The sequence below is a fragment of the Balearica regulorum genome, chromosome 1 (genome assembly GCF_011004875.1).
Source record: "Balearica regulorum gibbericeps isolate bBalReg1 chromosome 1, bBalReg1.pri, whole genome shotgun sequence".
NCBI classification, from domain to species: Eukaryota; Metazoa; Chordata; class Aves; order Gruiformes; family Gruidae; genus Balearica; species Balearica regulorum.
The window spans coordinates 98,019,420-98,034,641 of NC_046184.1; the positions used below are offsets into that span (position 1 = coordinate 98,019,420).

Consider the following 15,222-nt stretch of genomic DNA (forward strand, 5'->3'; position numbering starts at 1 on the left):
TGATAGAAAATAGTAGTTTTTCTGTAGTTACTATGGTGTAATGCATGATTCAAATTCATTACTGTGATGACAATGTGTTTGTTCAGGAAAGAGAGGAAGAGGACTATAAAGTTAGAACAGCTCAGTGAGCTGCCTCCTTAAACAGAGAAAGTATTTTGATAGCAAATAAACATGATTAAGTGGATAATCTTTGTTTTCTCTGTCTGTGAAGCAAGTGCTTGAGCAACATAGTTTACCTGTGATTTTTATTATATATCTGATAAACTTCTAGTCAAATACCTACAGAAACAAAATGAAAACAAAGATTATCCTTCTTTTGTTCTGCATTGCACGACGATCTGTAGAACTTTTGGTAGTTATGGTCTAAAGTTAGGTCTTAATCTCCATGTCTGCAGCAAAGAATTAGTTTAGTCCTTTGCCTTGATGATTCCCTTGACTGTAATGGAGCCTCTATAGGATAGTAACAGTTTGAGGATTTTTACTTAGTTTTAACCTGGCAGAGTAGGAATGAGACTGCCTGTTGTCACTAGATGATCGTTTTGTTTCCTTTTGTTGCAGGCCACATCTTCCCCTCTGCTGAATTATTCTTCCTCTTTTTATCTTCTGATATCCCCCCGTACACCCTTGGCATATCTTATTTGTGATGACAAACATTTTATTTTAGATAATACCTTTGGAAGCTTTTATTTTCTTGTCTCACCTCCTCTAAAATCTGATTCTTGTGAAGTCTTACACAAAGCAAACATTCTGTGCTGCTTTATAGGCTGGCAGTATTCGGTGTATATTTTGAAACTTGGCTGTATAGTTCCCTCAGGGATCTTTATTTTAAATGAGGAAAACTGCCTATTATTGCTGAATCACCAACCATTACTTGCAAAAGTCAGTTTGATAAATACGTACTGTGTGAACTACATAATCCTGTCTTGGATTCATTAATTACACAGAGAAGTTTAGGCCAAGACAAACCTTGCTGTGCCTGTCTTTACATGAATTGTAGTATACTTTGAGATGTTGCAGTCTATTTTAAGATGGCTAGAAAGGAAGGCAGTCTTGGGGTTTAAAGAAAAATAGCAGGGTTGAAACATAGGAGCGATAAACTTCTAACAGATTAGGGACAATAAGGTAGCCTGCTGTGAACATCTAGAAGAGAATATTGTACACTCAGATGCAAGCAGTTAATTAGTTTCTAAGCTGATAGTAGGCACCTATCGTTCTAAAGCAGAGCGCCACACGTGCTGCCTGGACAAGAATAGATGTTGTTTTCCCCAAGCTGTTTTTAATGTATGACAGACTTGGCTAAATGCTACTATAGTTAGCAGTTGTCTTTTGCTTGGGGGGGTTAGAAGAGCTGTAAATGCTGCCTTGGGAAAAGAGGACATTCCACTTCAGGGAGGGAGCTCAATCCTGCCAGTGATGTAGCTGGAACTCGCAGTCTGTTTAAAAACAGTGTTGGAGGGTGTACAAGACCCCTTCCTTGAGAATCCCACTTCTGACAGCAGGAGCTCCCATTCATAGAGCAGGGAGGCATACTGACCTAAGAGTTCCCCACACAGAAAGTGGGAATGATGTAAGAAGTTAACCTGCGTTGTGGACTGCAATCTCCCCTTGTTTGAGGGAAAAGGATGTTACATCCAGTTGTTACATGCACAGCATTTTCTTAACATTAGCACATAGCAAAAGCTATGTATTTCTGGCCTAATTTTTCAATGTGGATATTCAGTAATCTGTTGGGTAATATTTGCATATGGAACCAATGATGGGGCTTATTATCTTAAGTATGTTAATTCAAAAAAGGAGAGGCCTTTACTTGGCTTTAAGGATTGTTCTGTATGATCACTTTTTCTTGCAGTTAGTGACCACTGTTAGATGCTGGCTTTTCTTTCAGTTGTCTTTACTAAGTTTTTACCCAGAAGTGCTAATGGATAGTGGCTATGTGATCTTCTCTTACAGTGGACCTTTCTGTACATCTATTAGCAAATGTCATCTAAAAACTTATGTTACCTTGAATAATATTCCTTAAGCATTCATTAGCATATAATACCATTAGCTTGTGTAAAAATAAAGATGCTAGAGAAATCCAGTTTCTGACCATAAGGAATGTCTCTCAAACCAGGTGTCCTTTAAAAAAAAAAATTGTGAAAGCTTGTTATACAACTAATCTTTTTATTTTTGGGAAAAAATTTTCTTGCCTGTTCAGATTGTGGTTTTTCAAAGATTCTTTAATCCTTTTAAGTGTCACTTTAAGCTGCTTGTAATTTTTTTTTAATGCAAGTTCCTTCTAAGGTAGAAACTTCCCATCCTCACTTCTAGCCTTCATTGATGTTAAATTGACAATCTCTTTCTTTTTTCTTTGTTAAAAATATGAAACACTGTACATTACTACAGGGCATGCACTAGAAACTGTGGGATTCTAACTCTTTCTCTTAAGGTAGCTGTTGAAAATACGAGAGGATAATCAGGCCATGTTGTTCAACACATTACATAAATATTAACGCAGTGTTAACATCTCAGAGTGTGCATTTACTTAAGATGCCAACAATTCTCAAAGTAAAAGCAGCATTATTGTATTTTGTAGCCTTCAGGGATGTTTTAACTTTTATTCCTAAAAGACACTAGAATCTATATGATCTTTTATAATAGAGATCCAAAGCATGTCTTCTATGTATTCCATAATTTCCCAATTAAATGTTAAGTATTTTGAGTATTTCAGCTGAAACGATTTAATTCAAATGTTAGCTTTAAGATTAACTTTTAGATCTGAAAAACAGATTGCCAGAAAGTATGGCCTAGAATTTAAAAGTATTTAGAATTTAGATGTAAGAATAGTGCCCAGTAGCACTTTCAGAGGAAGAAAAAGTATATTTTCCACTTCTCCAGACAAAATCAAGGTGTTCAAAGCTACTTAAAGCAACAGCATGTGAATTGTAGTTAACTTTTTCACCACTCTGAGCTCTTCCATTTTAATGGGTAATGAGTATCCTTAGTTGTTTTAAATATTTATAGCCTTGGAAGTGATGTCAATCCTATACTTCTGACAATCACCCAGATTCCAGTGCTGAGAAAGAAAGGAATTTTCTTATTTGCTTCTATATAGTGTATATTTTACTAATCCTTTGCAGCACCTTGTGTTAACCTGTTAGAAACAAAATACTGAATTAGATTACTGGTGTAAGAAAAATAACAATTTCTGTTTCCAAGCAGAAAGACAGATTCTTGATGGTATTTAATATTTGATAGCTTCTTTAGCAGAGCCTTTTTTTATATTATTTGTTGACATTGCACTATTAAAAACAACATTACATTTAAATATATTTGTTTTTTGGACTTCATATTCTAATTGCCTTTAAATCTTTCTTTTCTGTACAGTTAACAAATATTTAAGCTCTGAAAATCCACTGTTCTTTGAACTACGTGCCAGATACCTTATTGCCTGTGAACGCATCCCTGAGGCAATGGCTCTTATCAAATCTTGCATAAATCATCCAGATATCAGTAAAGATCTGTATTTCCATCAAGCTCTTTTCACCTGTCTTTATATGTCACCATTAGAAGATCAGCTATTCCAGGAGGTACTGTTTGTTAGTATACATTTTTTTAATGAAGTGGTACGTGATACTTACTGTATACAAGTTGTCAAGAGGAGCATATGGAACTCTGTTTTTGTAGAACCAAATGTCATAAAATCAGGCAACTACACCGGTTGGTGTTGCTTAACTTAGTGCTGGCTTAAGCTTTGAAAAGTTAAATGTTAAACGCCTACAAGTCTTGTTGACCTAAATGCAATTTTTTTTGCCAAGTTTACTTGTAGGTATATTCCCTAAATAACTTGTCATTGATATTTTGTAACTTCAATGTGCTAGTATGGACTATTTTACTATTGACTATTATTCTAGCAAAAGCACTTGAGCCTAATTGATGTCAGTCCCGTGTTTTGTACATTATATACTTTTGCTAACCTTAAAGGTTTTTTTAATGATGCCCCAGAATGTAAAATGACACTCTAGCTGATTGTGGCCCTACTTTTACCACTGATAGCACTTATTAGATAACAATGTTTTTCTTAACCTTGTTTTAAGAACAAGCTACCATCATGCAGAATAGTGCTTTTGTGTAGTCTCTTAATTTCTCAATTATTCTGATTGTCATTACTCTAAGAAATATGAAAGAGTTCTAAATATTTCCAAAATCTCTATTTACAGACCTACACAAAAGCTGTTCCAAAGAAATCCTATGTTAATAGCAATTCCTGAAGTTTTCAGTAGCCTCTTTAATATAGCAAGGTCTGATAGGTTTTTATTTCATGTTAGCACATTTATCTAAATTGATTTTATTTTAATTGTATAGCACTTATTGAGGACTGATTGCAAGAGTGGAATTGAGATCATCTGCAACACTGAAAAAGAAGGGAAGACTACCTTAGCCTTACAGCTATGTGAATCGTTCCTAGTCCCACAGCTTCAAAATGGGGACATGTATTGTATATGGTAAATACTTTCTTTCTGGTGAAGCAGCTTAGCAGATAATAAATGCTTATTGCCAAAATGAAACTCATTTAACTTGGAGATGTAGCTTAAGTTTAAAATACCAGAAAAAAACATTCTAACATGATTTTTAAACATTCCTGGTACATCTGTTATGCCTGTTGCCTTTTTACACACAATTGTGTGCACTGGTAGCCTACACAGTACATAATACTAACGGTTTCAAAGTAACAGGAGGGTGAGCCTTTATGTACTTTAGGCTGTAAACACCTATAAAGATGGCATTTATTATGAGGAAGGTGTAACAATATGCAGTCTGTAGCATCTGGCAATGCAGATATTTTACTGTTCTGCTAGTTAAATGACACTGCTTATAATATAATAACCAAACTAGTATGTCACCAGTGTGTCTAAAAAGAGAATATATGGTTCAGATAATGTGCTATGAATTATGCAAACTTTTACTTCGTAAAATAACATAAATGGTGGTTGTCTAGAAAACATTTAAGAATGTCTTCATACACAATCAGTTTGATAGTTGGACATTTTTATGGCCAAGAAGCATTTTCTAAAGAGTTTTCAAAACAAATTTCATCACTCTGAGGACTGAAAGATGCCTAAGGAAGATAATCCTTCTGTTTAGCCTGTATAATTTCTGTACCTGAATTAATATCTGCATTCCTTGGTAAAGTATGCTTAATTTGTTTGTTTGATTATATAGTTGAAGCAAAAGGCTTATTCAGCAAGGATTTGATTTTCTTTTTCAATGAATAGAGGTCAAATTATTAATCTGTGTAACTAAGATGGAGTTTAGAATCTATACAGGATTTCCCTGTTTCCAGATTTCAGGGAACTGAAAATTAGGATGTTTGCTTTTTTTTTTTTTTTTTTTTTTTTTTTTTTCCTGGAGGAAGTAATGAAGGTCAGACATGATAATGCTTGGTTTGTTAATAAAATTTTTCCTTACTATTAGATGAGTAATTGATTGTGTTGAATCAAAACCTTTGGAATTACAATTGACGTACATTTATAATACAATGTATTGGCAGTACCTAGTGGCATTTTTCATTCAGTCTGTCCAGACAAAAAGGTGGGCGTGACTGTCCCCATAGGACAGATGAAGAAGTTCAACCAAAAAGGTACATGTTTGTGTGTGCCCAGTGACCGGCTTTGGAGTGGAAACTGACTCATTTAAGCTGATTCCTGCTTAAATGCTGCATCTCCTGGCTTCTTACCAGGAAATTTGCAGATGTAACCTACACGTATTAATTAGTGCTTTCTGTTTTGGGGAATCAGTCTTTTTAAAAAAAAGTGTATTTTAAATACTGGAATTAAACCTACTTTGTGTACCTTTTGCTGTAGTAACTTGTAAACCTTGCTCTTACCCAGTTGACCATTAAGTTTTGCATCATCCATTTTGAAAATTCTTATTCAAAACAAGATGTCTGTCCTTATGTTCTGGTAAAGTAGATGTCAGAAATGAAGTTTCAGAAGAGACTAAGACTAAAGTACTGTTTGATCCATGTTTATCAAGGAAACTGTTTTGGCATCTCTTACTATTGTAATGTTCTGTTCAGAATATAGAACTTGAGGAACTTTGAAAGAGTTGAGACCTATTATGTCTGTGCAGCTAGAACAGCTGTTTCATTCTTTACAGATGCAGAGCCTTAACAATTGCATACCCAACAAGAGAAATCTGCATAAGGCTTAATAGATAATGCAGAGTGGAACAAAGCTTGTGAAGGCACGATTATACTGTAATTCAAATTTTTTACGAAGTAGGAGCCAGGTTAAATTAACCCACATCATCTATTTTTCCCTACAGAATATTTTAACATCTTCAGCACAGCATAAATCATCTTGCCTTGTCTGGAATTGAAGACCTTGCAGATCTAGCAGCAAACACTACTAGCAGCTGTAAATAACAGATACTTGCTATCACTTCATGTGAAGCAGCCTACATGAAATCTTGATAAGGAAACCATTAGCTCTCATTATCTCAGAGGAAGATGGACTTTAAGCAGCTCTGTCACAAAACTCTTACTGTTTTTTATTGATGATAAGAATAAATTCTTGATTCAGATGTTCTGAATTATTTTTTCTGAAGTGAAAGTCCACTTACAAATTAATCACAAAGCAAGCTGTGCTTGGTCTTACTAGAAATATTTGCCTACAAGGTATTGGTAAGAGATCAGTCCATGATGATGTGAGTAATGACTTTCTAACATCAAAAAGTGATGTTTCTTCAGGAAACCAGCCAAAATTTTGATGGAACAGGCATAGCAGAATGGCTTGCCTTGTCTGCCAGGCAATTTTTAGATGTTGTTTTGGCTGTTTTCAAGTTGTTCCTATGCAGTAAATTCAGTAAGTCAATGAATTTTTTCCACATGTTTGATCGGTCTTTGGCCTTTAGGCAATTTTTGTGAATTGGATAACATTTTTGGAAAGTGTGCGCTCTATACCCAAGGAAACATAGACTTTCTACTTAGCAACAATAGCAAAGGTTTTAGATCTAGCTAAGGGCGGGTTTAACCAGTCTCTTACGTTGCTGATGGAGGCACGCAGTGGGTCTGGTATTTTGCAGGGGGTTAACAGGCTGGAGTACCTGGTTGCCTCTGGTAAAGAGATACCGAGTTCTGTGATCTCCCAGTAACAATTTAAGTTGCCCCAACACATGTCCATAATAGGTTAAGCACAGGCCTCAGTGTGAGCTAAGTTTTACTATCCAAGAAGAAAATATCATTAAGTACTATAGTACTATGCCGTAATAATTGAGCAAATAGAAAACTACCACTGCCTACGTTATCTCAAGTTTATCATCTGTGTTGTGGTCAGTGACACAGAAATACTCAAGTGCTGCTGACTTCAGCATTAAAGTTGGTATCCAGAGCATTTAAATGGTCAAAATAGAGTACAGTCAGCTCGTTAAGAATGCTTTAATCCTTAAAGATTATCAAAGTCAGAAATGTGCTTGAGAAGAAGCCTCCATGTCTACATGGAGGAATAAGACTGAAATACTATTTCACATCACGGTCTAGTTAAATGGTGGTTAAACTGATTTAACAACTTGTTCTTCACCCATGGAGCTGCTCCTTCTAGTTTTGGTTTTCTCCATTCCTTTTTCAGCTCTTTCCTTGTGCCAGCCACTTGTCTGAACACATGGCAAGCCACTTCAACCACTAATCTCTCAGAAGAATAATTTGAGTTTTCTCAAATTCTCTGGGATTAGTGTTGAAGTGGCTTGCTCTGAAATGGTATGAGACAAACAGAGAATAAGTTGTATTATTTAACTGCTGTAACATGTAACAGCAAAAATGTTCATTCTTTTGTATTTCAGGTTGAGACTTTTATTGATTTTTTTTTTTTTTTTTTTGTGAATGCTCTGGTGCACGAGGACGCTAGTTTAAAACTTGTACATGACTTTCAGGAATTTTAGTTTTCCAGCCTGGTAAAGGCAGAAGTGAACAGCTTCTATCTTTAGAAAACCTGTAAGACTAATTTTTTGTGAGTAGACCTGCTTACAGAACTCCCTTTTCACAGTTTCCCCCATGTAAGTTTCATCTTTCTTTCAACTTCAATTTTCTTGGGTTCTGAATGAAACCTCTTGTCTAGCTCTTTTTTTTTTCCCTGAAAATTTTAAGCAGAATTGTAGAGCTGTCCTAAATTTAAAGGTGAAGTTGGTGTTTTGTCATAAACAGTTCTGTCACTTCCCTTCATGCAGGCACTGACCTCAGTAGACAAGCTCAAAAGGTTTGTCTGATTTGTATCTGGCACAGACTAGAGACTCCAGAAGATCAACTAAATATTTCGTCAGTAACTGGGTTTGTGTTTTCTGAGGGAGGAGGCTGGTGGAATAAAAAAGTGTCTTCCTTCAGAAAATGAAAGTCGATTGGTCCCATGTTTTCCTTGTACTATTATGGTGGGATTTCAGCCTAGTCCTAACAATATCTACTCCTGTGTGAAATCTTTGTTCTGGCAAGTTTTCTTATAACTAAAAGTTAAGTCCAGTTCCCTTTCTGAGTCTCTGATTTAAAGTGCATAGAAATTACAGGCTGTAAATTCCAATTAGCTATATTTTATAGACTAAGCACATTACCTGTGTAGGAGCTCTGCTGCAGAGTCTGGCAATCTATTATTATGTTTCCTTGTATCAGTCAGAAATGTTATCAGAGCGGAGATCCTAGAGATGTACGAATACCTGTGGAGCCTGAAACTTTCCTATAACTGCTGTTGGCTAGAAATACCAGTGATAACAGCAGTAAAAAAAGAAAATTGCGTTCTAATATATATAACTGGAGAACATCAATATATCTTGTCAATAGACTGTATTAGAAGCTAGCTTTCAACAACACTCCCATTTTCCATATTCAAACATTACTTCTCCTGAGGGACTCCTCATCCTTGCACTGAAAGTAACTTAAACCCAGGAACACACAGAGCTTGCTGTTCAGCCTGACGTTTATTGCCTGTGCTGTTAAGGGCTAGGTGCTGTAGCATCTGATTTTATTATGCAGTTCTCTCACACTAAGCTGAATACATTAATATTTTGTTGCATATTTAATTGGCTCAGTGATAGGAGACACCCTGAATGCTTTAACAAAGTAATTAAGTTGCATTTTCCATTGGGCACATGGTGTACAGTTGTAGTGTTAATTAGATTGGTATTATTCCTTCAAATATTATTTTAGTTACAGAATATGCAAATAGTTGTTGTTAGTAATGCATCATGCTTAGTGATAGTTTGAAAATAATTGAAATATGTTGTTCTGTACTTTTAGGGACCTGATCTTCATTTGGAGTAAACTGCAGCTTAAATCTAACCCATCAAAACAAGTATTTGTCGACCAGTGCTACCAGCTTTTAAGAATTGCTACAAATGTCAGAGTAATTTTCCCTTTCATGAAAGTCATTAAGGATGAAGTAAGTTTTGGTTTTTTTACCCCACCCCCCCATTCTTTTTGTAACTAGTTAAAGTAAAGAGAAGTGATGTTTATATTGTGTAAAGGCCACTTTTTGTGGAAAGTTAAGAGGGGGTAGGGAAGGACGCAATATTATCTGAAAAATTTTGTCAAATTCCTGAATGCGCTTCAATATTATAATTACCCTTGATATGTTGTGGGTCTGTAAGATTTTTTTTTTTTCACTGAATTCTGAGTTTTTCTGTCTGCAGTAAGTTTGAGGAATGTCATTCTCTATAAATAAATAGGGAAATTAATAATAAATATGTGGAGTAAAGGTGAAAGATACGTCAGGTGTTGGGTTTTTTTTAAGCTTGGCTCCTTAAGGAAATAGGACTTGTATAATGCCATTGTATCTGCCTTTCACCCTTGTTAAGTTCTGAATTCCTTCATCAGTTCTAATCAAATCTGAAGAAATGCTTAATGTAACATAAAGGAAAAGCTAGACTAAGATAGAAGACATAATTTTGTTTCAGAAGTGCTCTGTGTTTCATGCTTCAGATGTTAGTCTTATACTGTCCTATACAGACATCTGCAAAAGATGTAATGTGCAATGCTTCGCACACAAGAACGCAAGTTGTTTCCAAACCAGTGTTGGTTTTTTATCATTAACCTGACTGAAGAGAGTTCCTTCGTATTCTATGTCCTAAATGAATTATAAATTGTTTTGTCATGGGTGCTGCTGTACAGTTTGAAATGCAATGATTTGCAGCTGTTCAAGATTTTAATCTCAGGATGTATTCTAAAATACTTGTGGTAACATGGATGATTTTTATTTGTATTTGCATCTGAATGAGCGTATTTTTCTAATAGCCCACTACATATGGAGCATTGTATGTATTTGTTAACACACATTTAAATATAAGTAGGTATTAATTATTTCTAAACTTCCTGAAACTCTTTACTTTAATCTGCTACCTCTTGTGCAGTATGTTTCTGATCATGCCTCCAAATTACACGTTCATGCCTGGGCCCCCAGCCTAAAGTGTGGAATAGTGCCCACTGGAGGGATAGTTTGTCAGTTCTGAAAAGTCAAGCCTTTCAGAGTGCTTGGCCATTGGTTGTTATGGTTTTCCTGGTGGTCATTGTTCAAAATTGAGGGCAGTGTTTTATAGCTTGTGTTTTTATGCAATCCAAGTTAAATGAGTTAGAACAGGGACAAAATATAGAGTAACTGTCCAGTTATAGTGTGAAAGAGCCTAGGAAATGAAGAAGAAGACAGAAGATAGTGCTAGATTAGATATGATTTGCTGCAGTCTTCTTTTATATCCCCAAATAATTAATTGTCTTTAGCTATAGAACTGCACATGGCAAAAGTATCTGAAGCTTTGTGGACAGTAGCTATATAGCTTTCAGTGCAAACCAGATGTTATTTTTGAGCATTTTTGTATCTATATTTTTTTAGTCTTGTTTGAGCATTATTTTTAAATGTACATGCTGTTAGGTGAAGTTTACTAGCAGCATGCTTTCTGAACTCCTAACTGTTTTGCAAATAGATGAATATAAATGCATGGGTTGTTGATGTTTGGGCATTGTTTACACTAGTTCTTTTTTTTCCTATGGGTTTGATTTTTTTTTATTCTACTTTCAAGCTGTAGACTTTTGTAAGCCCACAATAAAAATACCCATTATGCATACTCCATAATTATGCACACTGTAATTTCCTTTCTGCAGGTTGGTGAAGATGGTCTTCAGATATGTGTTGAGATATGTGGATGTGCCCTACAGTTGGACCTCCGTGAAGATCCCAACATGAAAAGTCTTATTTATAAAGCAATTGCTCATTTTCTGCCAAATGACTTGGAGATCCTCAGAATTTGTGCTCTTTCAATCTTTTTTCTTGAGCGCACTTTGGAATCTTACTACACTGTTGAACACTTATATAAATGTGCAGATGAAGAATACAATGAGTGCACTAGTTCTGTTCAAAACCGTGTACGTTTTGAATTGCTTCCAATTTTGAAAAAAGGTTTGTTTTTTGATCCTGAGTTTTGGAATTTCTTGATGATCAAGCAGAATTGTTTAGCATTATTGGGGGATAAAGCCTTCATTGGCTTAAGTGAAAGTACACTGGAGAACTCTACTGCAAATACAGAGAAGATAACAGAGTATAGGGCTCTGACTGAGGAACATGTCTGTTTAACAGATGTAAGCAATGGGGAGCTTGACCCTGAAGACCTCTCTGCAGCCCAGTCCAAAGGTAATGCCAAAAAGAACCATGAAGCTCTTGAGGCATCTAAAATGTTAGATCAAACTGTACCAAGGCACCGCTGTGTGATATGCAACAGGGAATTTCTTGGTGGTCACATTGTGAAACATGCACAAGCTCACCAAAAAAAGGGCAGTTTTTCCTGTGTACTTTGCACCAGAAAGTTCAGGCAAAGAGGACTTATGCTGAAGCACTTAAAGAATCACGTCAGGAAGATAGAAAGGCAACATCTTGCTGCAGTTCTTGAGGCTGATCAGCAGGCTCCTGCTCTTAATGAACTAGAATGTTCTGATGTTTCTCTGTCTCTTGAAAATGGGAACTCTGATGGTTCCAAAGATAAAGAACCAGAGACTGCAATAGCTCCAAGTGCTGACCAAGTGGTCCAAGTGGAGGAGGAGAATGCAGAACAGGTATTTGATGCGGTGGAAAACCATGTAAGTGACCAGGATGATGCTACTGAAAATAGTAGTGACAGCTGTTTTAATAATATTCCTGATGCTTTGAGTGCAGAAAGTTTGCCCGAAGATGAGAGCTCCAATAAAGAGTCACCTATTCTGCATAAAGTGAATGGAGCTTTTTGCCCTCAAAAAGACATTGATGCTATGGATGAGGAAGGAAGCTTTAAGTGCCCTGCTAATGGTTGTGCTAGAGTGTTTAAAAAGATAAGATTCCTCAATAAACACGCAAGAAAAGCTCATCCGACTGATTTGAAGGTGCAGCAGCATATAATGAAATGGAATAAAGGAAAATGCCGGTTCTGCCAGAGAAAATTTGCTGATTCCCAACATTTTATAGACCACCTGAAGAGACATGTGTATCCAAATGTTTACTTTTGTTTACAATTTAATTGTAATCAGAGATTTAAGCTTTCAACTGAGCTTGCAGAACATACAAAAAGTCATACTGTTTTTAAAGCTCAATGCAATTTTGCAGAGTGCTGTGAGCTATTTGAGGAGCTCCCTTTGCTATATGAACATGAGGCTCAGCATTATTTAAATAAAACACCAGAATGTTCAGAAGATGCAAGCGAAAAGGATTCTTCAGATGATCCTTCAGAACTTTGTAGTTACCAAGATGATGATGAATCTATTCATGAAAATGAAACTGTAGATTTACCAATTCCAACTTGGAAATCAAGGAAGGATTCTACAGAACCAAAGACATATATTCAAAGTGTTGAGAAGAAAGCAAATAATGTAATTCACAATGGAAATGAAAGTTCATCTGAGAGTAGCACTACAGTTTTAAATTTGATAGACCAAAAGACACCTGTGTTACAGCCAGATTCTGAAAACTGTAATGTTGTTAGTGACCAACTAGTCAATGGGCACAGTGACCTAGATCAGACATCAAAGTCATCAGAAATACCTTTGGACAGAGTGGCAGATGAAACAAGGACAGAAAATGGGTCAGTGTTACCAGTTTTACAGAATTGTCATGATATACCACAAAATAATGCTGCTGCCTCGCAATTACCTTCTAAACCAAATCCGACAACAGAGAATACTTCATATGGTGTCATCTTAACAAAACCGTATGTTAGACCCTTGCCTCCAAGTTATCTTGATGAACGATACATTAGCATGCCAAAACGTAGAAAAATTTTGACTGATGAAGTAGATGCTCATTCTGAACAAGACAAATTTTGTAGCAAATCAACAGAAAGATTTAGATGTGGCAACTGCTTGACCATCTACTGTAATTCAGAAGCACTTGAGGCTCACCTTGCACAAAAGAAGTGTCAGACGCTGTTTGGATTCGATTCAGATGACGAAAGTAAGTCTTACAGTCCTTCTGGGTTGTTTTTTTTGGAGGTAAATACCAGCCAAAAAACCAGGCAATCTGGTCTTTGAAAACAGGCAATCTGATAGAATAGGTAAGACAGGACTTCTAAGCAATTGTAGTGTGCTAGAACTTAAACAATTAAATCACAGTACTGTGCTAAATTGGAAGTTCAAATTGGACGTGTTTAGAATAAGAAAGAGGTGGTGAGAACTGTTAGGCAACTCTAATGGAAAAGACTTCTTGTAGAACAGAAGGGGGTAATTCGGTCTGTCTTTCCTTGCATGTTTGAAACTAACAGTGTTGAAAAACATAAGCAGTGTTCTAGATTAAAGAATGATTTACATTGGTTAGTCTTCGTTTTGATCCCAGTGCATTCTTTTTTACAGGTGCCTGATTCAATGTTGTGGGAAAATGTCTCAAACGAGGAGTGGTGTAAGAAAACACTACACGAAGAAGCATCAGTTTGTTTCCCAGTTGGCCTTAATCATAAAGCAGTCTCAAATTACTAAAGAAAAACATGACCTTGATAAAGACAAAGCACATTTTCTAGACAAAGCTCACAGAGGAATACTAGGAGCTCTGCAGGTCTTGAGTCCAGAAAGGTTGCTACAAAATCCCCAAAGTACCAGTTATCCAAAAAGCCACATTCATTCCAAATGTGTGATTGAAGCTTAGCGGCATAGTCTTTCTAGCATGAAGGTTTCAGGAAAATGAGGCATACAGTTGAGCAGGCAGAGAAAGCAGAGGTGTTAATTGCCTTATGGAAATAAAACCAGCCAATTCTGAAAGCTGCTTTAGTTGGAAAATGCGTGGTTAAAGGATATCAATCCACACAGCTGGGAAAGAGTCATTCAAGAGGATGTTACTTTATTATAATATGGATAAGAAATGTGTAGAGCAGCCATGCATTCTTTTTTCAAAGTTTGAGTATGTGATTCCATTGTCTGTTCAAAAGCATGGAGCTCATTTAATAAACCTATACTCGGAATCCAAAAAGAGGAATGTAGAAAGAAATCTAAGATGGAGCGCTTGAATAGCCAAAAACTTGGGAGTATGCAAGGAAAAGTGAATTGGTGCGATATTAAGTGTGAAAGTTACGCAGTGGAAATCAGATGCATGCAAGAGAAGCCCTTTTCAAGGCTATGGTAAACATGTATGTTGAGTGTCCTGTAAAACATCTCTTGTAGGTGCAGAAAGACTAAGCCAGGTGGTACATGCAGAGATTGTGTGGGTATTAACAGAAGCAGATTGAACAAATACAGAATGTGAGGGGGGTTAAGCTTGCATCACAGGGCAGAGTTAAACTAGTTTTATGCAAACACAGAGGTCCTTCAGCTGTTGGTATGACTGAAAAGAACTTGAGATGGCTTCCTGTTTAAAAAAAAACCAAAAGTTAGAAGGCAGACAAAAGCAGAGCATATGTCAAGTTGACAAAAAAAGATCAGGAAGAGCCTGTTTCACATATGTGATATTGCTTAATGGTGGTAGGTCACAACTCACTACTGTAACTACTTATTTACTGTCTAGAGGAGGGGAGAAAATATCTATCGATTCAACTTTATGATGTATTACAACCTTATCTAGTAGCATCTCTTGAAAAGATAGCCTTTCCCAGAAGTTGGTGAAGGAATTAGACTTAAATGTTAAGCACTTTATCCAAAATTCACTGTTCATAGAAACAATCAGAATGTGAAGACAGGAAATTTGAGTCATTCAGCTCTGTATGTAAAATTGAAATACAGGATGTTTGGAAACCAAAAAGATGCTGTTGTAGTTTTTGGTTTTCCCA

The 15,222-nt window shown here is 36.2% G+C and overlaps 1 protein-coding gene across 2 annotated transcripts in view; it reads left to right on the forward strand.

The window, feature by feature from the left end:
- Nucleotides 1–14,825, forward strand: part of ZNF654 (zinc finger protein 654) — a 40,335-nt gene extending 25,510 nt beyond the window's left edge. For both annotated transcript variants that reach the window (XM_075768056.1, XM_075768066.1), the window contains 5 exons: nt 3,367–3,569; nt 4,345–4,484; nt 9,260–9,401; nt 11,114–13,424; nt 13,820–14,825. In XM_075768056.1, coding sequence (XP_075624171.1) covers nt 3,367–3,569; nt 4,345–4,484; nt 9,260–9,401; nt 11,114–13,424; nt 13,820–13,827 — 2,804 coding nt within the window. In that variant the 3' untranslated portion in view covers nt 13,828–14,825. The remainder of the gene's footprint in view (nt 1–3,366; nt 3,570–4,344; nt 4,485–9,259; nt 9,402–11,113; nt 13,425–13,819) is intronic.
- Nucleotides 14,826–15,222: the final 397 nt, after the last annotated feature.